At 39.1% G+C, this 26,766-nt stretch overlaps 2 protein-coding genes, 3 long non-coding RNA genes and 1 pseudogene across 6 annotated transcripts in view; 4 read left to right on the plus strand and 2 right to left on the minus strand.

Moving 5' to 3' along the window:
- LOC148722478 (uncharacterized) overlaps positions 1-26,766 on the plus strand; it is a 69,241-nt gene that overhangs the window by 40,040 nt on the left and 2,435 nt on the right. The gene's annotated exons all lie outside the window — the stretch shown is intronic.
- Positions 1,450-3,457, minus strand: LOC148722481 (uncharacterized; annotated as a pseudogene).
- Positions 4,097-5,282, plus strand: LOC148722482 (uncharacterized). Its single transcript, XR_015992126.1, has 2 exons — positions 4,097-4,378; positions 4,947-5,282. It is a non-coding gene; the product is annotated as an uncharacterized LOC148722482 (long non-coding RNA).
- On the plus strand, positions 5,859-7,100 carry LOC148722483 (uncharacterized). Its single transcript, XR_015992125.1, has 2 exons — positions 5,859-6,138; positions 6,901-7,100. It is a non-coding gene; the product is annotated as an uncharacterized LOC148722483 (long non-coding RNA).
- Positions 14,513-26,310, plus strand: LOC148722484 (tubulin epsilon and delta complex protein 2-like). 2 transcript variants are annotated; one of them, XM_088736276.1, is made up of 5 exons: positions 14,513-14,794; positions 21,887-22,104; positions 22,923-23,044; positions 23,677-25,000; positions 25,627-26,310. In XM_088736276.1, the coding sequence occupies exons 1-4, from the start codon at positions 14,785-14,787 to the stop codon at positions 23,762-23,764; spliced, it is 438 nt and encodes a 145-aa protein (XP_088592402.1). In that variant the 5' UTR covers positions 14,513-14,784; the 3' UTR covers positions 23,765-25,000; positions 25,627-26,310. The 2 variants fall into 2 exon arrangements, with proteins under 2 accessions (XP_088592402.1, XP_088592403.1); XM_088736277.1 differs by having other exon boundaries at positions 14,520-14,835.
- Positions 16,309-21,419, minus strand: LOC148722485 (uncharacterized). Its single transcript, XM_088736278.1, has 5 exons — positions 20,746-21,419; positions 20,040-20,167; positions 19,676-19,752; positions 19,275-19,395; positions 16,309-17,096 (listed from the first exon to the last, which is right to left on the minus strand). Exons 2-5 carry the CDS (start codon positions 20,139-20,141, stop codon positions 17,046-17,048), a joined length of 351 nt encoding a protein of 116 aa, XP_088592404.1. The 5' UTR covers positions 20,142-20,167; positions 20,746-21,419; the 3' UTR covers positions 16,309-17,045.

Here is a 26,766-nt window from a genome sequence, read left to right on the forward strand (position 1 = left end):
CGCTACGGTGAATAAAGAACTACAAACTTGCCATGTGTTTATCGGGAAAGATTCTTAGCGAAGTGCAGTATTCGGAGCTGTGTTCACTGGGGCGATATTCTCAACCAGTCAATACCGATGAATTCTATTTATCAACAGTTTTGTTTACAAACGAATTATGTTGCATTTGCGCCAATAATTTGCACTTTCACGTCGTTTGTGACGTCATGTGTCACTAGGTTTGGGTTACCAGAAACCTTCATTACATGTTTTGAAATTGATATCTACAAAAAAAGTTCACTTCATTACCGTTCACAATCCACAAGGAAGGTTCATTGTTGAGGATTCTGTATGTGTACATGGTCGCAGCAGATAAAATCTTCAAACGAGGTTCATTCGATAGCCTTGCCAGAAATGTTTTCTTGAGAAGAGTTTTGGTGCAGTGCACGCGATGCTTTTATTGGAGGGATCGTGACAATCTTGTATTTGAAGCAGTGGAGGAGTAAAGAAAGAGCGCAGAAAAAGGAAGAAGACTAAGAGGCTGTAATAACCCGCCTGACAAGCACCCTGTGATTATCAGAGTCCTACGCGAGAAGACGCCTCAAGAACACGAGGAGAGGTTTTAATTAAAATTTGAGTACAGATCTGTCTCTGAGAAATTAGTTTCTAAACATTTTGGCCGCTAAGAAAGTACTAATATTGAGAGGTTTGGTGAGTTTATTCCGGTATATTTTGATTAAGAAGCAATAAGATTAGAATTATAAAACAGGATATGACAAATACGATTATAATTACGTTCTGGTTTTTAGTTTTCTTCAAGCTTTTAGTGCTAAATTCTGTTTGTTAATTCTCTCCTCCAACTGCTTCACATTTCCGAGAATTTGGCGTTTGATTAAGAAAACTTCTACCTGTTAATTATAAGTCTGAGATTCTCCTGACCTGTTTTCTGGATGATGTATGGATATATTTGGGAGAAGTTGCACGTTAATCATTTCTGGGAATTCCGAGAACTAACAGCCATGAATAATTAAGAATAACGATTTGGTTCGCTAGAGCAGATGAAGTAATTTACGTCAAGACTTTTTTAAATATGACCTTTGATATTGTGATGATATCACGTTGCAAACATGATTACACTGAATTTGTTTACTAGGCGGAAATTGCATTCCTTACGTTTATATCATACGTTAAGTAAGAATATAATTGGTATAAGATATTTTTTGTTTTATTAGACAGAAACGAGGAGCGCTGAGATCAAATTCTCTGGTATTTTGACAGGCAGTAGGAATAGAGCCTAGAACTGTAAATTTGTGATTTCACTTCTTTGTAGTAGGTCACGATTGATTAGTTAAGGTCCCATGAATAAGTCGTGTATATCGTGATCAGCAACGTTTAATTTACTGTGGTACGTGTAGATAGATAGATAGTTTATTTGTAAAAAGCTTGCAGCCACTAAGCTGAATTGTGTATTTACAATATAGTATAAAATACAATGTAATATAGTAAAATAATATATGAAATAATATCTTTTATTACACGACTCGGGAAGTCAGAGGGCCAATAACTAAAATCAATCAATCAAAATGCTCTATTGCCGGTCAATATTCTCTCAGTATTGGACCGGGCACTGTCCCGAATGGTCCCGAATGATACCGCGCTTGTGTCCCTTTGACCTTCAGTCGTGTAATAAATCTCTTATTAACCAAGCTTGCTCGGGACCGTACTGGAACTTTATCGGCCCTCGGTCTTTTTTGTACGGACCTCGCTGCGCTCGGTCCGTACTGTCAAGACCTCGGGCCGATATTCTCCCAGTACGGCCCTCGCGCTTGGTTAATAAGATATATATAATAATGAGTATAATATAATGATAGTATTAAAGTCCTAACTAAATAATAATATCCTATAAATATAATGAAAGCTTGAACTGTTAAAATATATACAACGTCATCGATCTCATTTACAAAACTCACCGAGCACTAAAATTCGTTGTTAATACATGATCTTACTAAAAAACTATTTTTGAAACGCTCGGTCTTACATTTGGGAATCGCAAAACGCCTTTTGCACCAGAGAGGGGGTTAGGCGAGAGGGGAAGGGTATATTGATCTGAGCTAAACGTGACATGCGCGAAGAAACTGTTTCTAGAATAATGACTTCGTTTTACTTTGTGAATTCTCATAATTTGGATCCGCTTGCGAATCCTTCCATAGTTTTTGTTTGCTTGATTATTACGGAAATTAAAGGGTAAAATATTTTACGTTGGGTTGAGCGAGGCGAATTAGAACGTAAGCGAACTCTTCTAACAGGCATAAGGATGTTAAGACCGGTGTGAATGACATTATGTATGCCAGGTATGTCAGGTATGCCAGGTATGTCAGGTATGTCAGGTATGTCAAGCATATCCTGGCAGCAGCTAGCAGAGGAAAACAGTGTATGCCAATCCATAGTACCAAAGTACCGTCCTAACTCGGCTCGCCGACTTCCTCACTTGTCACGCTTCAGTACAAATTTTGGAGATTGACGGACTCTATTCTTTCTTTGGGCTCTATGGTGAAAGTGTGGTGATCAGAGAGTCCAAAGGTTGGAAAGTGTTGAGGATCAGCATAGAAACCATGCATGTTAGTCAACACTAAGTCCAAGATCGCATTTTTCCGGGTTGGCTTTTTAACAATCTGCTTCAACCGAAAATGCCTTTGAATCGATTTTACTTCCAGCCGATTAAAGTCCCCAGCAACAATCAAAGCACGGTTTGGGAAGCGAGACTCGGCGAGAAGGAGTGATTGAAACAGATGATCACGCATGCAGTCATTCTCGGTTGCAGTCCAATGAGGGTGGGACACAACCCCAGCAATCAAGGACGAGAAACCTCTCGGAAGGCGTTTGAGGTGTAACTCAACCCACAACACCTCATGATCATTGCAGCAAGACAAATCGTCAAGTCTTTTATAGCTAGCGGTTTTTAGATAAAGACAGATCCCTTCATGACTTTCGTATGAGCGATCTTTCCGAAGAACAGAATACCCAGGGATGTCAATAACCGAGTCACAGACTGACGACTTGAGCCATGTTTCAGTCCCATTTCTTAAGGTGTCACTTTGAATATTTAATGACTCCCTACTTCGATTATGCAAATCCGAAACTGCATCGTAAACGCTGGATTCTTCATGAAATGACCGCTCCGTTGACCTTGTTTCGTTTCTAGCCACCACTGATAATAATAATAATAATAATAATAATAATAATAATAATAACGTTTATTTCTTATATTGCGCAGTCTAACAATTGATTGCAATATGTGGTGCTGATTAGGTGTTCTAACTTTACGTTTTCCACTGCGGAAGTCCCTTAGAGTTGGCTTTGCTTTCGAAATACCAAGGTCGGCCAAGCGTCGCCAAAGGTTGTAGCAGCAACGCGGCTGAAATGCTTGAGCAGACGCGGATAGACCCATAAAAAACGACTTAGAATATGTCAAAGCCATTTAAAAACTTGTCGGTGAGTTATTTAGCAAACGGGAAGTAAAGACGACGTTGAAATTGTAAGTTCTAGCGGAGCAGTGCAAAAGCAGCCTGTTAGGCGCTTATAGAATAGAACTGGAACTAAGAGTAGCAGTCGCAAATACACGATTGTGAACTGTTTGTTGTGAAAACATTAGGAGTTTTTCTTATAATACTTGCGTGGATCACATTGTATTTTTTATTTTTTGATTTACACAGTTTTGGCACTCTCTTGTATTATCAAGACAAGAAAATATCTAGAGGTACACTTACAAAAACAAAACTGAAAAGGCTTTAATCGGTTATTCAGTCTTGGCGATTCTATTTCTTACGCTTCCCTTGTATCAACGAGTCCCAAATAAATTTTTGATTTAAAAAGCGGCGAAAAAGCGACGATCTCTCTCAAAAATCATTTGTTTGGACGTCGAAACTGCCTTTCGCCATACATTTCTGTCCAGCGGGCTACGATATTTGCCCGTGGCGATCCCACAACGGCTCGCAAACACAAGGATCCGATTGCTGGCAACTCGTTCTTTTAATAGCGAAGGACCATGATTGGTGCAGTTCATGTGTCATTATTTCCATAATTAGAAATAGTTTGCATCAGAAATCAAAAGCGCGGGTGTAACTCATCGTAGCTGGTAGTCTCCAAACTTGTTCGAGGTTCATTCGATAAAGCCCGCCAGAGATGGAAGAATTTTGGTATAATGCACTCTTTGCGACTTTTCTTGGTGTGATCGTGACAATCCTCTTCTTGAAGATGTGGAAGAGTAAAAGGAGAGTGGCAGAGAGACAAAGAAGACGACTTAGTGGATGCAATAACCCGCTTGAGAAGCAGCCTGTAGAAAATGACGAGAGGTGCGAGAAGACACCTCAAGAACACGAGCAGAGGTTTTAGTTAAAATGTGAGTACGAATTTTATTGAAAGTTTATGTATACGAATTTATTTAGTTTCTTAACATTTTGGCCGCCATATAAATATCGCTGGGAAAGTGTAAACCGGTACATTTTGATTTAGAAATGATAATAATAGAATCAAAAAGCGGTGTTTGGAAAGGGTAAAATTATAATTTTGTTTAGGTTATGAATTTCCTATAACCTCTAATTCCCAGAATCTGATTGCTGATTCTCCCCTAAAGCTGCTACACATTTCCTTGTAACTTAGTTAGGCGAACTTGGTGTTGGATGTTGATAAGAAACCCTATCGGTGACGACATGTTTTTCGATTTTTTAAAAAATTTTTCATCATCGTTTTATCAACGCCAGAATTTTACGCTCACAGAACAATGAAAAGTTTTCTTTTACTTTTTTCTAATTTTGCGGCGCAGTGTATTTACAGTACTGAAATCGTCTGCGCTTTCAAAGCCTACTAATCCGCTGCGCGAGAACAGTCCGCAAGAATCAATTGACAGGCACACAATTGAGTAGGGTACAGAAATCCTACCGATGCGATTCTTGTCTTTAATTCATCAGGTTTAAAGAGCTGTCGAGAAAGATGGTAGCTGACATTTGCTGTGTGAACTTCATGTGCCAAGATGTTTAGAGTTGACACTTTGTATTTGTAACAAGTTATTCACCGACGGTCATAAGTATTTGCCATAGGTCATACGTTTGAAGAGTAGCATTCTGATCGGTAAAAATAGATGATGGTTTATCATCTGTGAGTTGTCAACGACCGTTATTTATCTGAGCGTAAATTACTTTGTTGTTTAGTGAAAACGTTATATTTATAGCCCCGGTTTTCAAGATTTTGTACCTCAATTAATAGTTTTAATGTTGTTGTCAATCGGAATAAACATTAATAAGGAAGATCGTATTGTTAGCGCGTGATTTGCTTCGCTCGACTAAGCGGAATAAAACGACGCACTATAAGTTATCACACCAAGGATTATTAAGTGGATTATTTGCTTACAATCAGGATCTTGAAGATGGTGGTTACGTTAATAAAAATAGGACATAATCCGGAGGTAATTTTATTTGCTCGACGTCGTGGCCACATATTCGTTCCTAATCACCGTGGCTGTGGATAACACGTGAACTAGTCTATACCATTAAATCGCTTAGTTTTTAAGAGTGTCATACTCAATTGAACAGTATAGCAGGTCGCTATGTAAGAAGAAAACATAAGACCATCCTCCTGTTTTTTTTTAATTGGGGCACGATTTCATTTTGTGGTTTTTACTCTAAAAGCGTATTGGGGGCCTTTACGTGAACGCTCAGTGTAGTCTGGCGCGCGAACTTAACCTGTCGCGTGTCTTAATTGGCGGAGTGCATTGTTTGGTACGAAAAAGCAATTAATTTGTTCGATCAAGTATGTCCTTAGTTGCATGATTTGCATAATATTGCATAATTTAGTGCACTCGCGTTGGCTATAGTGACTTCATCGTCCCACGTCGCAGTAAGTCTCCAAACATGTTTGAGGTTCATTCTATAACCCTGTCAGCAGAGATGGAAGAATTTTGGTGTAATGCACTCTCTGGGGCTCTTCTTGGTGTGATCGTGACAATCCTGTTCCTGAAGCTGTGGAAGAGTAAAGAAAGAATGGCAGAGAGAGGAAGAAGACGACTAAGTGGTTGTAATAACCCGCCTGAGAAGCAGCCTGTAGAAAATGACGAGAGACGCGAGAAGATGCCTCAAGAACACGAGGAGAGGTTTTAGTTAAAATGTGAGTACGAATTTATACAGTTTATCTACACAAAAGCCAGAACCAGATGATAATTTGAGAACATAAAAGATGACGGATAGACCGTGTTGATTCATCGTGTCTTTAAATTTTGACAACAAATGAACAGAAAACCAAGATGTTAAGTGACATCTCGGTTTTCTGTTCATTTGTCGTCAAAATTTAAAGACACGATGAATCTCTATCTATTATTCATCTTTAATGTTATCTATACAAATTTATCTAGTTTCTTAACATTTGGCCGTCAAGTAAATATAGGTTGGAAGTGTAAACGGGTACATTCTGATGTAGAAGTGATAATAACAGAAACAAAAAGCGGGTTTGGAAAGGGGAAAGTAATAATTTCGTTTTAGTTATGAATTTCCTACAACCTGTAACTCCCAGAATCTCATTGTAGATTCTCCCCTAAAGCTGCTATACATTTCCTTATAAATTGGTTAGGATAATTTGGTGTTGTATTCTCATTTCCTGTGACGTCACACAGTGTATTTTCGTTTTTTCGTTTTTTGAAAGCAAGTCAGTACGTACGTACGGGAGTGATGTGATCATATCACGTGACAAAAAACCGACAAGAAATTTACAATTTGGGAATCGCTTGCTAAACCCCGAACCGTAATGACGTCTTCCCGTGCAGAGTTTTTGTTTATAAAGCACAATGTATGACATTCAAAAGTGTAATGAGTATGTCATATGTGAATTAGGAATAACATTGGTAATTTAAAATTTTTTTGTTTTATTCGACAGAAACCAGAAGCGCTGTGATCCAATTGTCTGGCATTTCTACAAGCTGTTTTAACGTACAGGACTAAAGCCATAGACTGTAAATCTGTAACCTAGCTCTGTAATGTAAAAGGTCACGATTAACTTGTTGTGGTTGCATTATTGAATCGTATCTGTAACGTGTCGCTCTAAAATAATAAACGGACTTGTGTGGCTTGTATTAATTCTAGTCTGTACAACTTTACCTGTAGCCAAAAGACCGATCCGTGGCAATTTTGAAGAATGAAGAGCAGCGGTCGTTGTTTTCAGCGAGCTATTTATAAGAAGTAATTTGGATATATCAACGAAGTTGAAATGGTAAATTGGCCACCGTAATGATTACAAAAGCTGACGTTTCGAGCGTTAGCCCTTCGTCGTAGCGAATAGAGGAATTGTGGGTTGTGTGTGCTTTTAAAGGCAGAAAATGGAGCTACGTTATTGGTGGGTGCATGGCAACGAGAAAAACATGAATAAATTAGTGGAATGAAAAGCGTTCATTGATCCCTGTGGGATTTAGACTGCCGGTTTGAAAGATGAGCTTTTGTTCAAGATTTTTACGGCTTTCCGTGCCACCTAAGTGCAAGGAAAGACCGCAGATTGCCATATGTTGCTTAGAATGATTAGGTAAATTAAAATGTCTAGCGACTGGTTTCGATGTGTCCTTGTCATTCCTTTCCACGTCTCGAAGGTGTTCTCGGAAGCGGTCACCTAGTCTTCTGCCTGTTTCGCCGATGTATATCTTTTTGAAATAAGTGCAAGTTATGCAATAGATTACATTAGCGGAGGTGCACGTGAAGTGATCGGTGATCTTAATGGATCGTTTAGGTCCCGATATTTTATCAGTGTTGTGAATGAAAGGACACGTTTTGCATCGTGCACGAGCGCATTTAAAAGTGCCTGGTTGCTTATTTAAAAGTGCCTGGTTGCTACCTCCTCTACCAGAGAGGAGCTCACTCAATTCATAACTGCAGTCAATTCTTTTCACCCGGCTCTCAAATATACTTGGGAAATTTCTGACAATTCTTTATCCTTCTTAGACGTCAAAGTTTCAATTGAAGGTAACGGTTTATGCACTAGTGTGTATTACAAACCTACAGACTCGCATAATTACTTGTTATATTCTTCTTCTCATCCATCTCACGTTAAGAATTCCATTCCTTTTTCTCAGTTTCTAAGACTTCGTCGTTTATGTAGTAATGACTCTGATTTTCACCACAAATCAGAGTCAATGTGCCAGTTCTTCGATAAACGTGGTTACCCTGTTTCCGTCGTTCAAGCGGGTTAGCACCGCGCTCAACTTATTGATCGACATTCAGCACTACAAACGTCGCATAAGGAAGATTCCGACCGCATTCCATTCACTCTCACGTTTCACCCTCACAACCACTCAGTTAAATCCATCATTCTTAAAAACTTTAAATTACTTCAAAACGATCCAGAGACAGGCACTATCTTTTCGCAGCCTCTGCTCATTTCATTCAAACGCGACAAAAGCTTAGGCAATTTTTTGGTCAGAAGTTCTTTTCAGACCATTTCAGACTAATGAGCAACCAGGCACTTTTAAATGCGCTCGTGCACGATGCAAAACGTGTCCTTTCATTCACAACACTGATAAAATATCGGGACCTAAACGATCCATTAAGATCACCGATCACTTCACGTGCACCTCCGCTAATGTAATCTACTGCATAACTTGCACTTATTGCAAAAAGATGTACATCGGCGAAACAGGCAGAAGACAAGGTGACCGCTTCCGAGAACACCTTCGAGACGTGGAAAGGAATGACAAGGACACATCGAAACCAGTCGCTAGACATTTTAATTTACCTAATCATTCTAAGCAACATATGGCAATCTGCGGTCTTTCCTTGCACTTAGGTGACACGGAAAGCCGTAAAAATCTTGAACAAAAGCTCATCTTTCAAACCGGCAGTCTAAATCCCACAGGGATCAATGAACGCTTTTCATTCCACTAATTTATTCATGTTTTTCTCGTTGCCATGCACCCACCAATAACGTAGCTCCATTTTCTGCCTTTAAAAGCACACACAACCCACAATTCCTCTATTCGCTCCGACGAAGGGCTAACGCTCGAAACGTCAGCTTTTGTAATCATTACGGTGGCCAATTTACCATTTCAACTTCGTTGATATATCCAAATTATTTCGTTACTCCCACCGACGCAGCCCCAAACAGTTTCTTTCGAAACTATCAGCCTCTATTTATAAGAAGTTCTTTTTCTTAGATTTTGATAAGAATGTAAAAGGATGCGTAACCTGAAAGTGCCCAGTACTTTTCCCTCAATGATTGAGAAAGAACGATAAACAAACGATTGCGTGACATTTCATTATGCAAATGATTTGTTTAGAATTTCGGGGATTCCCCTATCTTTACGTGACGTCACGTCTCACTTGTGAGCTGTCTCATTTCCAGTCTTCTGCGGCGCAGTATTGAACCAAAGTCATACGGTCATACACGAGTTGCTGAAAGGAGTAATGAAAATGTCTTTTAGGAGAAGCCTTTCTTTAATAGTAACTTGCTGCATGCGTGTACACAGAAACAAACTTTTCGATTAAACCTGCAGAAAAAAAGCTTCGTAACGTTCGTCGCTTACTGCGGAAGTCCGGTGCTAACCACTTCCACGTTAATGCCAGTTGGCGGGTCTTTGCAAAGAACTGAGACTTAAGGTATGGTTGCATGGAAGCTCAGAGTCACCTGAAGTGTAGTTACAGCTTTTGAAAAATATTAAAAGGTGGCGCTCTCAGTTCATTTACTGAAACTGTTTCGAAGTGAAATTAAGTTACTGTTCATTTTTTATACGAGAGTGAGACAAAGAAGAACTCTGTGTCTCGCCCCACCAAGAATCTAACTCTTTACCGTCGATTTTAACCCTCAAATACTATGCCACAGAGCTTCAGAGAACTCGATGGTGAGCTGGACCCAAACTAGGTTTATTGCTGGTATCAAGTGAGGGTCTTAGTTAAAGACATTCTCAGGTTACTGACTTGTGTGAATGTACTTTTACTGTAGTAATTTTTTTATGGCTGAGCTATTTTGGAAAGTGTTTGACAGCAGTTAACAAGAATTTTCGATTTTTACACAGATCGTCGTTTCTGAAACGAAACATGTACTCTGATATACTTAAGTACAAAGTTTCCGAGCATTGACTCACCGAACGGGTTCAACAAGTACTTTGTGTTCAGTGATACATCCACGAGTGACCAGAATACAAACATAAAACGTTACCTTGGGCAGTAGATGATATAACTACCACAGTGTTTACTGTTTGACATCACTGCAGCCATATCGTTTACGTAAACAGTTAAACTTTGGTGGCGATATCAGTATTCTCGGAATGAGAACTATTTTCTTTTGTAAACGCATGCGCGGAGATGAGGGGAAAATTGAGTAAACTGATAAACGAGGGGAAGTTACTCTCAAGAACGATTGTGGCTCCCGTGTAGGAAAAATAGGAAACCATCAGGCCACCGATACAGTGTAAATAGTTTCGGACACTAGACTAATTGAGGATAATGCGACTCCTTATTGGTGAAACTGTAGCAAGAAATTTTTAAGGGTTGTACCTCTATTACGTTTGGAAAATAGACTTAAGGCACCAGATTATTCCTTGACAGCTGAAGCGACTGAAGCTTGCGATCTCATAACCAAACACCAACAGTGTTCGTTCAGAAAAAAGCTAAATACCAAGGCAGGACACAGACACTCCAGTGTCGAGAGTATTTAAGAAACGAGTCTCTGTAAGAATCAAACATCTTGGGAAATAAAAATTTTCAACCCCCCTTCAAATTTTGTATGCTGTTAGGCACTCAGAGGGGATCCACAATAATGCCCTTTTTAAAGGTTGCAGCACTCTTGTTGCCATGGTAACAACGGCTGCTTGTTCGAGGCCTGGGGCCTCATTTTCATACTAAAACATCGCAAAAAAAGTGTAAAAAGTTTATTTCTCTATCTCAAGTTGGATACAACATTATAGATTGGTACTTCTAGCATATATATTGGCATCATTTGTCTTTACTTTGATGCATTCAATTTTCCCTCGGAATGAATGTGGGCACACCAATAGATCATTTATCTTGGTACAGTTTCGGTCATTTTTGCTGCAGGGTAAAACAGGGAAAACGTTTGTCTAAATTTCTCCAAAAGTACGTCGATTCTGGAACTGAAACTACGCACTTAGTTGGCTATAATATTCTAGTTCTTAAATATGTAAACATCTCTGCGGGCCGGCCTCTACTTTTCATAGTGGCAATTCGCGAACGAAGCTCAAAAATCAGATATTGCATAAATTGACAATGTTTACATCTAATGTTCTCAACAACAAACGTTTTAGACAAATGACAAGTGCAAGACTTTGAAAGAATGTTACTTTCTGAGCAAAATCCCGAAGAGAAATCTCGCCTGTAGCCTTACTAATTAAAAAAAATTTATCAATCTTAATGGAGGACTACCGGATGTAACTACAAACATATACTTTGAATCGTGTGCATAGCATCCAGATTCCGAGTACTATACCTTCTTTCATGGGAATTTGAGCAATCCGAAATCCTCTGACGATGCACTGTTATACCTGTCTATCATTTGAAACATGTTAAAGTTGGCTGATCTACACGAAACTACTGTAACACCGGTCATTCGGTCATAAACATGTACGTTATCACGATGGCGTGACGCTGGCTTTCTCCATGAAGTTTCCATCAGGTCGCCCAAAAGAAGACGAGATATGGACATTTTTTGACATTTCAGCAGATTTCCGTGCATTCTGAAGTAAAAACAACCAAAATAAAGGAGAGGAAAACATCGATTGAATGCTCATAAACACCGAGGGTGAGAGTATAAAACGTAACTTATCAGCGGTTGTACTACATGTAAAACCCAGTTTCCACAATTGTAATTTGTAAGACACATTGCCTCCTCTTACAAAGATCAGGTTCGGGCAGTTGTCATTTCCGGGTGACAGGAACTGAGGTATTTCGAATCATTTCAAAGCTGTTAGAAAACTGTCAGAAAATTTGCATAAGATGTGATAACGAGGGACTTATCATCGCCGCAGTGCAATCTGCTTAGTCAATCTTTCCTTCCATGTCTTGATCGAGAAAAAATCCAAACAAAGTTCGAAATAAAAGATTTAATGAAATCATAATGTCATAATTCCACCTTTCAAACCACTCATCATCCACACGCAAAGCGCAACTCGTAACTGGAATGAAAGTCCCCATGGTTAATATGTAATCTGGATTGCTTCAGGTTCTTCAGGAAAAAGAACAGCGATTTCATCACGATTATTTTCGACAACTTTTTTTCCTGGATATCTTTATAAGCCTAAAGAAAGATGAATATAACGCAATCTTCCGGTGATTTACACATCATAAAGTCAAAGGTCTCTTTAATTTTCCCCTGAGGTGGCCGGCTCACCAGGTAGAAGGAGGAGATCGTTTTGTCCTATAACGTTAGTGTGTGGAGATTATCAGGCTAATAACTGGGAAGATTGTGCTCGTTGGTTCATCAGTGACAAATCTGTACTCCTCGGTCGATGTGACACTGAAAAAAGAACCTTTGTAATTTTGTAGGTACTTACTATAGCATTTTATTATTTATTTATTTATTTATTTATTACAATTTAATGACACATATAACTTACTTACTTACTTACATTAATAGATAATAATACAAAAGAATAAAAAGAAAGGTGCCATAAGGATGGTCCGCAAAAGAGATAAATCCCCATGCACGGCAGACCACCTTTAACAAAAAAACAAATCCAAACTAAAATCAATCAACTCTTGCAGTCAAATAATCCCTTACACCCCTTTTAAAACAAGAAACACTTGGAGCCTGACGGACCGATAGTGGCAGCCCATTCCACATGTGGACAATCCTATTAAAATAGCAAAACCTAAAAGTATCAGTCCTCGCGTAGTTCTTTTTTAATTTAAGATCGTCCTTACCCCTCAACGAGTATCTTTCCGAATGTGAATAAAATTGGATATAAGAGGATATATCTATATTAATATACCCATTAAGAACTCTATAAAAAAATAGTACGTCAAAAAAGAAGCGTCTGTCCTCCAGAGATAACAGGTTCAGTTTTTCTTTACGAGTGTTGTAATCATCATCAGTTTTTAGAATAAACTTGGTGGCTCTTCGCTGAATCCTTTCCAATTTATTAATGTTTCTAGCCGTGAAGGGTGACCAGACAATAGTACAGTATTCCAATTGGGACCTTACCAAAGCACAGTACAACCTTCTTAACATGTTAACATCTTTCAGACCTTTGCATGTCCTTTTAATAAGGCCAAGAATCTTGTTAGCCTTGCTTGATATCTTATCAACATGAGCATTCCAGGACAACTTGTTACTAGTAACTAATCCAAGATCACAGAATTCAGATGTTTCTTCCAGAGAGCTCTCATTCAGCTTAAGGTCAGAACGAAAGGGCATACTTTTTTTCGTGATACGCATCAATTTGCATTTCTTTACATTAAAATCCATTAGATTTCGCTGACTCCAGATGTGTAGATTATTCAGGTCAGATTGAAAATCATGTTGGTCTGATGTACAGTTTATCAGTCTTGATGTTTTACAATCATCTGCGTACAGTGCGATTGTGTTTCCAGGCATAACCACATCCGGCAAATCACTAATGAAAATTACAAAAAATAATGGCCCTAGTAGGGAGCCCTGTGGTACACCAGATGGGATAACAGACCAGGTAGAACTCTGTCCTTCAATAACAATCCTTTGCTCTCTGTGGGTCAAGTAATCCTCGCACCATCTTAGTAGGCTACCAGAGATGCCGAAATTACACAACTTCAGAAGAAGTATATCATGTGATACTCTGTCAAATGCCTTCGAAAAATCTAAGAACACGACATCCACCTGTAGTCCATCATCCAAGGCCTTTGTCCACTGATGGTGTGTTAATACCAACTGGGTAGCACACGAGCGACCCCTTATGAAACCATGTTGCCAATCTGTCAGGTAAGGGGCCACATGAGAATATATGGCATTATATACAATCTTCTCTTGGCATTTACTTGGAATCGATAACAGGGATATAGATCGATAATTCTCTACCACATCTTTAGCAACTGATTTAAACACAGGAGTGACATTAGCTCTTTTCCATGAAGAAGGAACTCTCCCACACCTGAACGACAAGTTAAACAGTAGAACCAATGGGTAAGATAGCTCCTCTGCACATTCCCTCAATATCCTCGCAGGAATGCCGTCTACTCCAGTTGCTTTATTAATGTCCAAGTTGCAGAGGATATTCTTAACTTCACTGTACGAAGTCAATACGTACATCAATAAGTTAGGATTAATCACATCAACATGAGAGTTGCCAGAGTTTGATGTTTTTGTAGAGAAAACGGAGCTGAAGAATTCATTATAAAGGCTCAAAGCCAAAATATTGTTCAAGCATGTTAAAGATTCCCTGAAAAAGCCTAAATTTATGGAAAATGATTGTGATAAAATCCCTGTTCCATTTGCTGTAATGCGAGGATACTGAGTTGTTCAAAATCTCCACTTCGCGATACTTTTCGCGCGAGTGGTGGGGTTTTACATGTAGTACTACCGCTGACAAGTTGCGATTTATACTCTCACCCTCAGTGTTTATGAGCATTCAATCAAGGTTTTCCTCTTTTTTTTTTTTTTTTGGTTGTTTTTTACTTCAGAATGCACGGAAATCTGCTGAAATGTCAAAAGGTGTCCATATCTCGTCTTCTTTGAAGCGACCTGATGGAAACTTCATGGAGAAATCGTGCGTCACGCCATCGTGGTAACGTACATGTTTCTGACAAATGACAAACAGCGTATCGTCAGAGGATTCAGATTGCTCAAATCCCCATGAAAGAAGGTATAGTACTCGGAATCTGGATGATATGCACACGATTTAAGGTACATGTTTGTAGTTACGTCGGGTAGTCCTTCATGAAGGTTCATCAATTTTTTTAAAATATTAAGGCTAGAGGCGAGCTTTCTTTTCGGGATATTGCTCAGAAGATAACATTCTTTAAAAGTCTTACACTTGTGATTTGTCTAAAACGTTTGTTTTTGAGAACATCAGATGTAAACATTGCCAATTTATGCAATATCTGATTTTTGAGCTTCGTTTGCGAATTGCCACTATGAAAAGTAAAGGTCAACCCGCAGAGATGTCTACATATTTAAGAACTAGAATATTATAGCCAACTAAATGCTTAGTTTCAGTTCCAGAATCGACGTACTTTTGGAGAAATTTAGACAAACGTTTTCCATGTTTTACCCTACAGCAAAAATGACGGAAACTGTACCAAGATAAATCATTATTGGTATGCTCACATTCATTTCCAGGGAAAATTGAATGCATCAAAGTAAAGACAAATGATGTCACTATATCATAACGAGCCTCACGCCGTTAGCAACCGAAAAAAGTCTAGGTATCCAGCAGAGAATCCGTACTTTTAGTCCGCATTCTCTGCTGGATACCAGTGGCTTGCTTGGGTAAAATTTTTGATCGTATTTCGCTCCTAATCTGATAGAGGCGTCAACTTTTACACAATCATGTCATCATCCTATGGCGTGAAAAGGTAATTAAAGAAGCCGTATCCGAAAAAAGTGTACGTGGCCGGCGCTTAAAAATAGTGACAAGACAAAGCGCTCGCCCGGAGTGTGTTGCGGCAGTTACAGTCACGTCGAAGAAACATTTCTTAGTCAATGCTTGCGGATTTAGTTAACTTCATTAATACTGACATAGGCTGCGACGCTTATTTACTACAACATTTAACTGGCGGCATGAGTGTTTTGTTTTCTAATCAATTTTACCAGATTTTTGTTTTCGGATCGGAAACAAAGTAAATTCCAGAACCGACGACTTTTTTTCCGCTGTGTTCGGAGAGCTTGCCTGCAGGTTACACAAAGACAAAATGGCTGCAACGCTGGCCACCGCAGAAAACGAAAAATAAGCAAGGGTTAATAGCCAATCAGCTCACAGAATTCGCTGCATCTTGCACCGCTTGCGAAGCCAGCCATACAAAAAGGAAAGATAATACATCGGCGTAATATAACTCTTAAAGCAAGAATCTCTCCCAACACATTCATCTAAGGTAGTAAAAGTTTAAAATGTTATGAAAGCTGAAAAAGAAAGGGTTCCGGTGTCGCGCTTATTCAGAGTTACAAGTTTGAATGGCCAAGGGGTGGGCACTTATTCAAGGAAATACGGTATATCGATCACTTGAGGCTGTGCGCGTTACTTCGTGTTGTTTCATACTTTATATTATCTCGTATTACCCAGTTTGTCAGGAAATCAATCGTCGTCGTGTATTTACGCCCTACAAAAACGTCGCATCAGAGTTTCCCGATCTAGCTTCGCAAAGAAATGTACCAGCAGTGTTTTGCCTTGTGTTATTTATTGAGTTTTTTTGGCAGCATTTTTTGTTTTGATGTTCTCTTCCCGTCGCGGTTTGCAGGGCGACTTTTAACAGTAAATGAAGCTGTTTTCCAAATTTTTGTCTTAAACGACTATTTATTCCTGTCGCTCTGCTGTAGATATAGGTGAAGAGCTCAAATAACAGAATAGTTTGCGTCACAAGAATTTCTTCACATTATATATGCCAGAAAACCTCAGGCATTACTCTGAATGCCAGAACTTCAGCCTGGGTGAACCAGAAAGGATAGACAATACTTCCCTATATTAATCATCAATGAAAAGCTAAGTAAGTCAAATATCTCAGAGGCGCTCAGGCATTAAACTGAATGCCAAGACTTCAGCCTGGGTGAACCAGTAAGGCCGATAGACAACACTTCCCTAGATTAACCTGTGAATGTCAAAGAAAATAAGAATGTTAGGTATCCCAGAAGCACTAAGGGATTACTGTGAATAGCAGAACTTCCGTTCAGCCTGGGTGAACCAGAAAAGATAAACAACACTTCCCCGTATTGACCATGAATGAAAAACTTAAAGTATGTTGTATATCCCAGAAGCGCTCAGGCATTACACTGAATGCCAGGACTTCAGCCTGGGTGAACCAGAAAGGATAGACAATACTTCCCTATATTAACCATGAATGAAAAGCTAAGCAAGTCAAATATCTCAGAGGCGCTCAGGCATTAAACTGAATGCAAGGACTTCAGCCTGGGTGAACCAGTAATGCCGAGAGACAACACTTCCCTTGATTAACCTGTGAATGTCAAAGAAAATAAGAATGTTAGGTATCCCAGAAGCACTAAGGGATTACTGTGAATAGCAGAACTTCCATTCAGCCTGGGTGAACCAGAAAAGATAAACAACACTTCCCCGTATTGACCATGAATGAAAAAACTTAAAGTATTTTGTATATCCCAGAAGCGCTCAGGCATTACACTGAATGCCAGGACTTCAGCCTGGGTGAACCAGAAAGGATACACAACACTTCCCTATATTGACCATGAATGAAAAGCTAAGTATGTTGTATATCCCAGAAGCGCTCAGGCATTACACTGAATGCCAGGACTTCAATATGGGTGGACCAGAAAGGATAGACAACACTTCCCTATATTGACAATGAATGAAAAGCTAAGTATGTTATATATCCCAGAAGCGCTCAGGCATTACTCTGAATGCCAGGACTTCAGCCTGGGTGAACCAGAAAGGATAGACAACACTTCCCTATATTGACCATGAATAAAAAGCTCAGTATGTTGTATATCCCAGAAGTGCTCAGGCATTACACTGAATGCGAGGACTTCAGCCTGGGTGAACCAGAAAGGATAGACAACACTTCCCTATATTGACCAGGAATGAAAAGCTATGTGAAACTTTGTTATATATCCCAGAAGTGCTCAGGCATTACAGTCAATGCCAGGACTTCAGCCTGGGTGAACCAGAAAGGATAGACAACACTTCCCTATATTGACCATGAATGAAAAGCTATGTAAGTTATATATCCCAGAGGCACTCAGGCATTACACTGAATGTCAGGACTTCAGCCTGGGTGGACCAGAAAGGATACACAACACTTCCCTATATTGACCATGAATGAAAAGCTATGTATGTTGTATATCCCAGAAGCACTCAGGCATTACACTGAATGCCAAGACTTCAGCCTGGGTGGATCAGAAAGGATAGACAACACTTCCCTATATTGACAATGAATGAAAACCTAAGTATGTTATATATCCCAGAAGCGCTCAGGCATTACTCTGAATGCCAGGACTTCAGCCTGGGTGAACCAGAAAGGATAGACAACACTTCCCTATATTGACCATGAATAAAAGGCTTAGTATGTTGTATATCCCAGAAGTGCTCAGGCATTACACTGAATGCCAGTACTTCAGCCTGGGTGAACCAGAAAGGATAGACAACACTTCCCTATATTGACCATGAATAAAAAGCTCAGTATGTTGTATATCCCAGAAGTGCTCAGGCATTAGAGTCAATGCCAGGACTTCAGCCTGGGTGAACCAGAAAGGATAGACAACACTTCCCTATATTGACCATGAATGAAAAGCTATGTAAGTTATATATCCCAGAAGCGCTCAGGCATTACACTGAATGCCAGGACTTCAGCCTGGGTGGACCAGAAAGGATACACAACACTTCCCTATATTGACCATGAATGAAAAGCTAAGTATGTTGTATATCCCAGAAGCGCTCAGGCATCACATTGAATGCCAGGACTACACCCTGGGTCAACCAGAAAGGATAGACAACACTTCCCTATATTGACCATGAATGAAAAGCTAAGTATGTTATATATCCCAGAAGTGCTCAGGCATTACACTGAATGCCAGGACTTCAGCCTGGGTGAACCAGAAAGGATAGACAACACTTCCCTATATTGACCATGAATGAAAAGCTATGTATGTTATATATCCCAGGCATTACACTGAATGCGAGGACTTCAGCCTGGGTGAACCAGAAAGGATAGACAACACTTCCCAATATTGACCATGAATGAAAAGCTAAGTATGTTATAAATCCCAGAAGTGCTCTGGTATTACTCTGAATGCCTGGACTTCAGCCTGTGTGAACCAGAAAGCATAGACAACACTTCCCTATATTGACCATGAATGAAAAGCTAGGTATGTTATATATCCCAGAATTGCTCAGGCATTACTCTGAATGAAGGACTTCAGCCTGGGTGAACCAGAAAGGAAAGACATAATTTCCCTCTATTAACAGTGAATGAAAAACTAAGTTTGCTATATCCCAGAAGCTCTCAGGCATTACGCCGAATGCCATAGGAATCTTAGAAATATGACAAATAAATATATATCTCAGAAGTGACCAGGCAACACTAAACAAAATAATATTGTTACAGGATAAGACTTCAAGAAAATAGATTTACTTAAATGATACAATGTTGACTATGCCTTACTTCAATGGGTGCACAGAATTTAAAAATTAAAATGTCATACACTGCAGGCAGAGCACATAAATTAACATCACATGGCTCCTCTTCAAGGAGAAAGAGCAAGTCATCTCTTAACCCCTTCCATCTGAAACAGACAGAAAAAAAAACAGTGAATAAAGTTTCCACCTTTATAATCCAAGCTTACCATATTTTTGCTGGTTACTGGGTAAAAGTGAAGAACAGCTCCCCTAAAAGTCTGTCGGCCAACTGTCGGCCAACTGTCGGCCGGCAGTATGCCAACTGTCCATCAAACTAAGTATCCCAAGTGAGATTTAAAGACATGTATTCCAATAGAAAGTGAAATACCATACTGCAAGCTGGAACTTTTTATGCATGTCAATGCAGAAATGCAGTGTTGTACCTACCCCCCAATATTTGCTTTGCTCTTTAGGAAACACTCAGCAAAGGCTTCCCAAAAAGGAACATCAGGAGAGGCACATTCCTACAAATAAATTGCATGTATCACTCAATAATGAATTAACTGAGCTAAAGTCATATAATGTTCACTACTAATGGTAGATATATAATCACTGTTCACCACAGATAAAATATGTTCACTTTTATGGACACCTTTCGTCTGCCTTTCTGTAAAGTCAAGAAAGCCAAGGAAGCTCTCACTAATTGATTATAAATAAATTGCATAACAAATACCAGTAGGCTGAATATGTTTTGTGTTATTGTATAATTCCACTATGATGCATGTCATTTAGCATTGCAGGTATAACCTACCTTAATAACTTTGCAGAATACACAGCACTCTGTGTCCAATCCTTGCTTGCAAAGTTCATTGATATATTTTTTGGTATCACCAGCTCTTTGCTTGAGCAGCATTATCAATGTTTTGTAATCAAGAGTAACTGTCATGAAAAAAGACAAGAAGATAACAAGAAGTTGAAGTTAAAATAGCTACACCAAAGATCTCAAATGTCATACTTTCCCAGATATTTTCTAACACTGCCAAGCATAAAATGGATTCAATAATTACTATCACGTAGCTAGACATGTAACATAAAAACATTGCAAAAATAAAAAATAATAAGATAAAAAAAATATAGAGTCAAGATTGGCACACACAAATAACCTGGAAATTTAACTTTAAAGCATCTTCCATTAACTACTATTCCAGTTTTCTCAATGGCATCCCTCTGGCGATTTAAATCTTTTATCGTAGAAAAATAGAAATGAAATAAATTATAATACTGTCAAGACCCTATCAAGGAAACAAACCCGAAATTTCTCCTAAAGTAGCCATAAAAAGTGATCATAGCTAGAAGACTTAGAGGCTCAGCGTAAAATCAAACTCAGCCAATTATGTGATTTTCCTGCCAAGCAGAGATGAGTTCTGATACACCGTGAAATCAGCATTCACAACAAAACATAAGAGAGCAAACTCACTTTTTCCAATCTTAATAAAAATATAAACGTTATGACTTACCCCGGTTCGTCTTAGCTTGAAAATGCTAAGTAACGTTTGCCAAGCTTTTCTTGATCCAGGATCAAGAATTTATTTTATCGATCAACCAAAGATATCTCACCACTTCTCCTTCTTCGAATTTCTGCCGGAAGATGGTAGAAACAACTCCAAATAGAGAGGCGATGGCCACTTTGTTGTTCTGAACCTATCGGTCATCCAAGCTTCCACCATTTTTTAAAGCTGGACCGTACAAAACGCTTGGAAAATGTGCCACCAACAGGCTACTTCAAAAAACTTGCTGACTCTTATGCCACATTTCTTGAAATTTAAGATAAACCATTCCCTTGACTCATCTGGAGGAGAATGAAGCAATTCAACCCTTCGAAGTTTCAAGGGATCCATAACTGCACTCGACCGCGGGAAACTAAACATTCCCGCTTTTGCTTACGCATATTAATATGAAATCCAATCTCCAAATGTCAATAGGCCGATCCAGCCCCTAATAAACAAAAGGCTTCATTGTACCCAGCAGGAACAGAGATTGTACAAATTCAAGCAACTACTCAGATTACTGCGAGCAATTATCGAAAAAGGCTGTCAAGGCGATGATGGAAACTTATCCGGTTTATGACGTCACTCCATAGCAACCAGCCTTTTCGAATATTTGAACTTCCGTTTACCTGTGGCTCGTGATGTGCTAGAAGTACCAATCTGTAATTTTGTATCCAGCATCAGATAGAGAAATAAACATTTTACACTTTTTTTGCGATGTTTTTGTATGAAAATGAGGCCCCAGGCCTCGAACAAGCAGTCGTTTTTACCATGACAACAAGAGTGCTGCAACCTTTAACAAGGGCATTTTTGTGCTTCCCCCTGAGTGCCTAACTGCATGCAAAAATTTGAAGGGGGGTTGAAAATTTTTATTTCCTAAGATGTTTGATTCTTACAAAGACACGTTCTTAATGAGTTGTGGGCTGCAGTGTCAACCTATCAATTCTCCAATATTGTGTTTATAAAGGTCTTCTAATTCCAATTTAGAGAATTGCTGATTTATCATTTTATGTACCCATTCAAGCTGGACTGAGGCACATAACTAAAATTTTAGACTTTGGAATTAAAAGGCAGGAAAACATTTTAAAGAAAATGACTGCTATTATTTCAGTTGAAGAACGACAAAACGAATGCTGTCCTTGCGGCAACTGTGGTGCGTTTGAACAGGACCGCCCGCGGGACACCTCGATTATCCAGGAGTGGAATAAAGGGTGTGTACTTCTTTCACGCTGGATACCTGAGGAAATTCAACACTGCGCAAGCGTGGAATTTTGCTCGGGGTTTCCCCAACATCATGGCACAATGGACTTTACCTACTCCTCTGTTAAGGTAAGAAACGAACTTAGCACGTCCCAGTTAAAAAAAACTGTCTGCATAGATAGTGGTGATGTTATGGTAGAAAACTAAGAGGGCTGCATTTAAGGCAATGGGTTTTAGATCTGAATCTCGTGCAGTGAGATCCTCCTTGATCAGTCTCTAGGTGAAATTGTGCCGTTGTGTATTTGAGTAATGCTGAGACTGCAGGTTCCATCTGTTTACCGATGTCATAAGCCACGCGGGATGTTGGGAGAACAAGAGAAAAGTCTATAAAACACGAGCCGGAGGCGAGTGATTCACACAATTTTCGAGTTATTGCACCGCCAAGCCGTTAGAAAATCGAGACTTTTGCATTCATCAGATAAACTAGCTTGTAACAAAACACTGTACGTTTCAATTTTTTTCTGGGTTTACCGATGCAATAGGCGATAGGGTTTTGACCCCTCAGGGCACTCCGGCGAAGTGTTTGAGTTTTTGTTGTTGTTTTTGTCACCCTGTGTGTGAACGTGTGTGGGCCCTCTGTTTGTACAACAGTACCAAATGCTCTGAAATCTCACCCAAATTAATTACCTGTAAATATTGTTAAAGCAGCAGTTAACCCTTTTAACTCCCAGGAGTGACCAAGACAGAATTTCTCCTTACAATATCAATATGATATCAAATAGACAAGTAATAGGAATATAAACAAATATCAATTAGTTGATCCGAAACCAATTTCTCCCAACTAACCTGATAGAAATTGTATGGCAAACTGTAAGGAGAATTGCTACTGAGATCTTGGGAGTGAAAGAGATCAAAGAATTACCTATCCATTTTATTTCCCTTTACAGGAGCTTCGTGACCTTGTTGGACTCCATCACGATGTTCAGCTTCTCTGTCTTGAGTTGCACGTGAAACGGTTTGTCGGTGAAAGGCTGCTGCCTTTATTGGAAAAGATGGATCCATTGGACAGGTGTGACAAAATCTAAAAGTCAAAATATGTAAATACTTCGATAGAGTTTGCTTCAAAAGTTAAAATGAGATAACGGTTTCAAGTTCTATAAAAGGTCAAAGCGAGGCAACGAAGTCATCGATTTGTGTGGTTGAGATCATTGTCATATTTCGGCCACCAAGCACTTTTCAGAAAATAAAGAGAATCTGTAAGTTTGTACAATGGGCAAAGTTTAAATCTCAAAACCGGTTGAAAACACCATGAATGTTTGTTTTTTGTCTTGAATACTCAAAATATCCTTTGTGATTGATAGGTTTTTTACCAAGAAAAAACAGATAGAATAAATGAAATAAATGAAATATAAATAGGTAAATAAATGTGTAAAACGAAGTATGGAGAGATTCCATTGAGCTGCGTGGCACTTAGTAGAGACGTGTTCGGTAAATATGAGCAGAAAGGTGCCATGATTTGGATAGCGGTTTCGAAAGATTTGGGCCCGGCCTTTCATCAGTGAAATTAAAAAGCTCATAGAATAATAATCGTTAACCAAATCAATTGAAATTACCTACATTTCCGCTCAATACAACATTGAAATCAATCTTTTTCTTTTTTTATTTTCCTTACCGTGTTTTTTTTTTTTTTTTTTTTCTCAGTGAATTCCTTCGTTTGTATCGTGTGGTTCATGGTCTTCTTTGTGGAGGTGGCAAAGTTTTTCCAGCCATGGTCCTCGATGGTGTCTGATGGGCTTGAGCTAACTTTCATTCAACAGTTCTCTTGGCAACAAATCCGATCGAACTGTTAGTCTGAGGCTATCGTCCGCTCGTCTTGGGCTGTCTCACTAGCAGCGAGGTAGTCAGGGCCGAGTCTGTGACTTTTCTGTGGCTATATTCTTGATAAATAACTTCATCAACAGGTTGATAGTTCCATTCGCGACCTGTACTTTGTAGAGGATCGTAGCCAAAACTGACTCCGCTGTAAATTTAAGTTCTTCTACGTTGTAATGCTCAACTGTACACAATATGACCAAAGACCTCAACTGCTATTCATGGCGCTCTTGTTCGTCAGAAAATGATCAGAAAGGCAGAATGTTTACCTTTGCTGAGTAGATGATAGGTATTTTTGTAGAGAATTTGTCCATCAAATTCTGTATGTTTTTGTAGTCGTTCCTTCCTGAATGTTCGCAGAAAGAACAGAGAAAAGGAATCTATTGTGCTTTGCTCGTTCATTAACTCTACGATCAAGTTAATTGTTTGTATGCAAATTTTTACAGAAAATTAAAATGTTGATTGTGCTTCAGTGCGAAAAACCTGCTTTTAAGCAGAACAGCTCTCTGACATTTAAAACATCCCTGTCTGTGATGCACAACTGATGCCATTCATCACAGAATACTAAAACACAATGTAGCATACTCGCTGTTTTGGCTTGTAAGTTTAACTGTACGGGAATGAAAGCGCCAGCCTGTGAATTCTAGAGCCGGCGCTTCGGTTGTTTCGCTTGCATCATATCAAATACCTGTGCTTTCAGTCATTTAAAGTTATCCAGGTGCTTGCTACAAAACAGGGGAATAAATTCTCCCTTTGGACGCTAATTTATGCACAGAATTTCAACTTCCCTGGAAATACGTAACTTGTCTCTTTCTGGCGAATGTTCCTACGATCTGAAATCTTGTTCTGGACTGGTTAGTCAAGTTTGCCGGAATAGCATAAACTGTCTATCTTCGAGGGTCGTGACCCTTTCAGTTACTACCTAGTTTTACATGAGTGCCCAGTGAAATAGTGTACTAAGTGTGGTAAACAGAATTGGTTTTCGACGAAATTGAAATCTCTCCCAACAAACTTCTTCAGAGTTTATTAATCGGTACCATCAGCGGCGTTATCTCCGCCTGGATCGTCAAATGTTTGGAGAGTAAAGGATATGGCCCGAAAGGGACGCACGAGGACATCAGAGAAGCGGAACACGGACGGGATGACCATCAAGGTCGGTGTTCAAATGTTTATTTCATTTGTAATGTTTTCATCATCTTTTGATGTACGCCAACATTTCACGCATTTTTTATTGTTCTATTTTAGTTTTAGTTCGCAGTTTGTGATGTTGCTCGCCAGTGTTTCCTCTCACTGAGAATGTGTTTTATTAATAAAGGACTAAATATGCAAATGAGTCGTAAAACTGAGATGATGTGTTTAGTTTTTGGTGAAACCCAGTAGTAGTAGTGTTGTAGCGTACACCAAGGCATCCGTAACATCGAGATCGTGTGCTTTGTCTTTCATGGAACCCAATAAAAATAGTGTTGAACCCAGCGCACACAATCAGTCGTAACACGCATGGTTGTTTTTTTTTTTTTTTTCTATTTTTTTTTATTATTTTTTTTTTTACTGGAACCTATTATTGCAAGTTTAGCAGCTTAAAGCTGCGGTCATCGCATGTAGTTATATTTAGTGAATCAGGAGGGGGCGTGCATAAAAACAGCCGCAACCGGAAATCAGGTACTATTTTGATTTCCGTGTTGTAATTGTAAAGCATCTGATAAATCAGCGAGCTTGGACACATAATCGAATAAGGTACCAAAACCCTAGTAAGGACATTTTTTGTCTTTAATTCAACAGATAGAAAGAGCTGTTGAGGAGGAACGTTTACCGTTGCTGACTGATTTGCTGTGTGAACTTTACGGAGCCGATACTCCATTTTTGTAACAACTTATTTACCATAGGTCATGAGTTTTAACAACTTATTTACCATAGGTCATGAGTTTTAACAACTTATTTACCATAGGTCATGAGTTTTAACAACTTATTTACCATAGGTCATGAGTTTTAACTGTAGGTTTTGGAATCCTTTAAGGATAGTTTGTTAGCTTTTTTACAGTAACTTTAGAAATTCTTGTCCTCATTTGTCGATTTTTAGTGTCAATAAGGCTATCGACGGTAAAAAAAATTACGTATCGTGTAACGCAACGCATAACGAAGTCGACCACATTTAATCTATAACCTGCGCCATTGTTGACGCCATTTGCAGGACCAGTAAGGTTATAGCCAATGGACTAGTGTGTTCGATTTTTGAAAAACACAAAGTTGTCGCCAAGAAAGTTACCAGTCGGCAAAGTAACCATCTTGATCAATGATTGTTAATCGTTTGTGAGTGGTCAACGACCGTTTTTTGGTTATCAATGCGTGAAATTTTTTGTTGTCACTTTTGTTATTTTTTGTGCCTTTTTTGAAGATTTGTAAACCTCATCTGTAGTTTAAATTTTGTCGTCAAGCAGAGTAAATATTAAAGGAGATCGTATTTTCCGCGCGTGATTTGTTTTGCTCGACCAAACTGATTAAACTGGCGTACCATAAATTATGTCACCCAGGAAATAGAAAAAGTTAACAGACTCCACATGATTATTTAGTGGATTATTCGCTCACAATTCAGATCTTAAAGATGGTGGTATCAGTACTAAAATACCACATCCAAAAAGGACATGATCAGGAGGTCAAGATGAAATTTGAAAACGGAGCCGGTATTAGCGTGATTTCCCCACCGAGAAACCATTATGCAAAGGAGAATCCCCGATACAGCGCTGCTGTTGGAAACATTTATTAGTCTTAAAATTGGTGACATCATAAGTGATTTCGTTTGTCTATTACGTAACCAAACAGCATGTATGCAGCACGTGTTTTATCGCCCCATATATGGCGCTGTTCCACGTGCTTACAGCGAGACGTGGTGTGTGTTTTTTTCGTGAGAGTTGTGAGTGGGAG

Source organism: Stylophora pistillata, chromosome 10, assembly GCF_964205215.1.
Source record: "Stylophora pistillata chromosome 10, jaStyPist1.2, whole genome shotgun sequence".
Taxonomy (NCBI): domain Eukaryota; kingdom Metazoa; phylum Cnidaria; class Anthozoa; order Scleractinia; family Pocilloporidae; genus Stylophora; species Stylophora pistillata.

Excerpts from the sequence above, each read along its gene's own strand:
- LOC148722484 (XM_088736276.1), top strand. Across the intron at positions 22,105-22,922 it reads TTACCTACTCCTCTGTTAAG|GAGCTTCGTGACCTTGTTGG; the intron begins GTAAGAAACGAA and ends TTCCCTTTACAG. Across the intron at positions 23,045-23,676 it reads AAGATGGATCCATTGGACAG|TGAATTCCTTCGTTTGTATC; the intron begins GTGTGACAAAAT and ends TTTTTTTCTCAG.
- LOC148722485 (XM_088736278.1), bottom strand. The coding sequence starts at position 20,141 with ATGCTGCTCAAGCAAAGAGCTGGTGATACCAAAAAATATATCAATGAA. Across the intron at positions 19,753-20,039 it reads TATTCTGCAAAGTTATTAAG|GAATGTGCCTCTCCTGATGT; the intron begins GTAGGTTATACC and ends ATTTATTTGTAG. Across the intron at positions 17,097-19,274 it reads AATTCTGTGCACCCATTGAA|GTTAATCAAGGGAAGTGTTG; the intron begins GTAAGGCATAGT and ends TGACATTCACAG.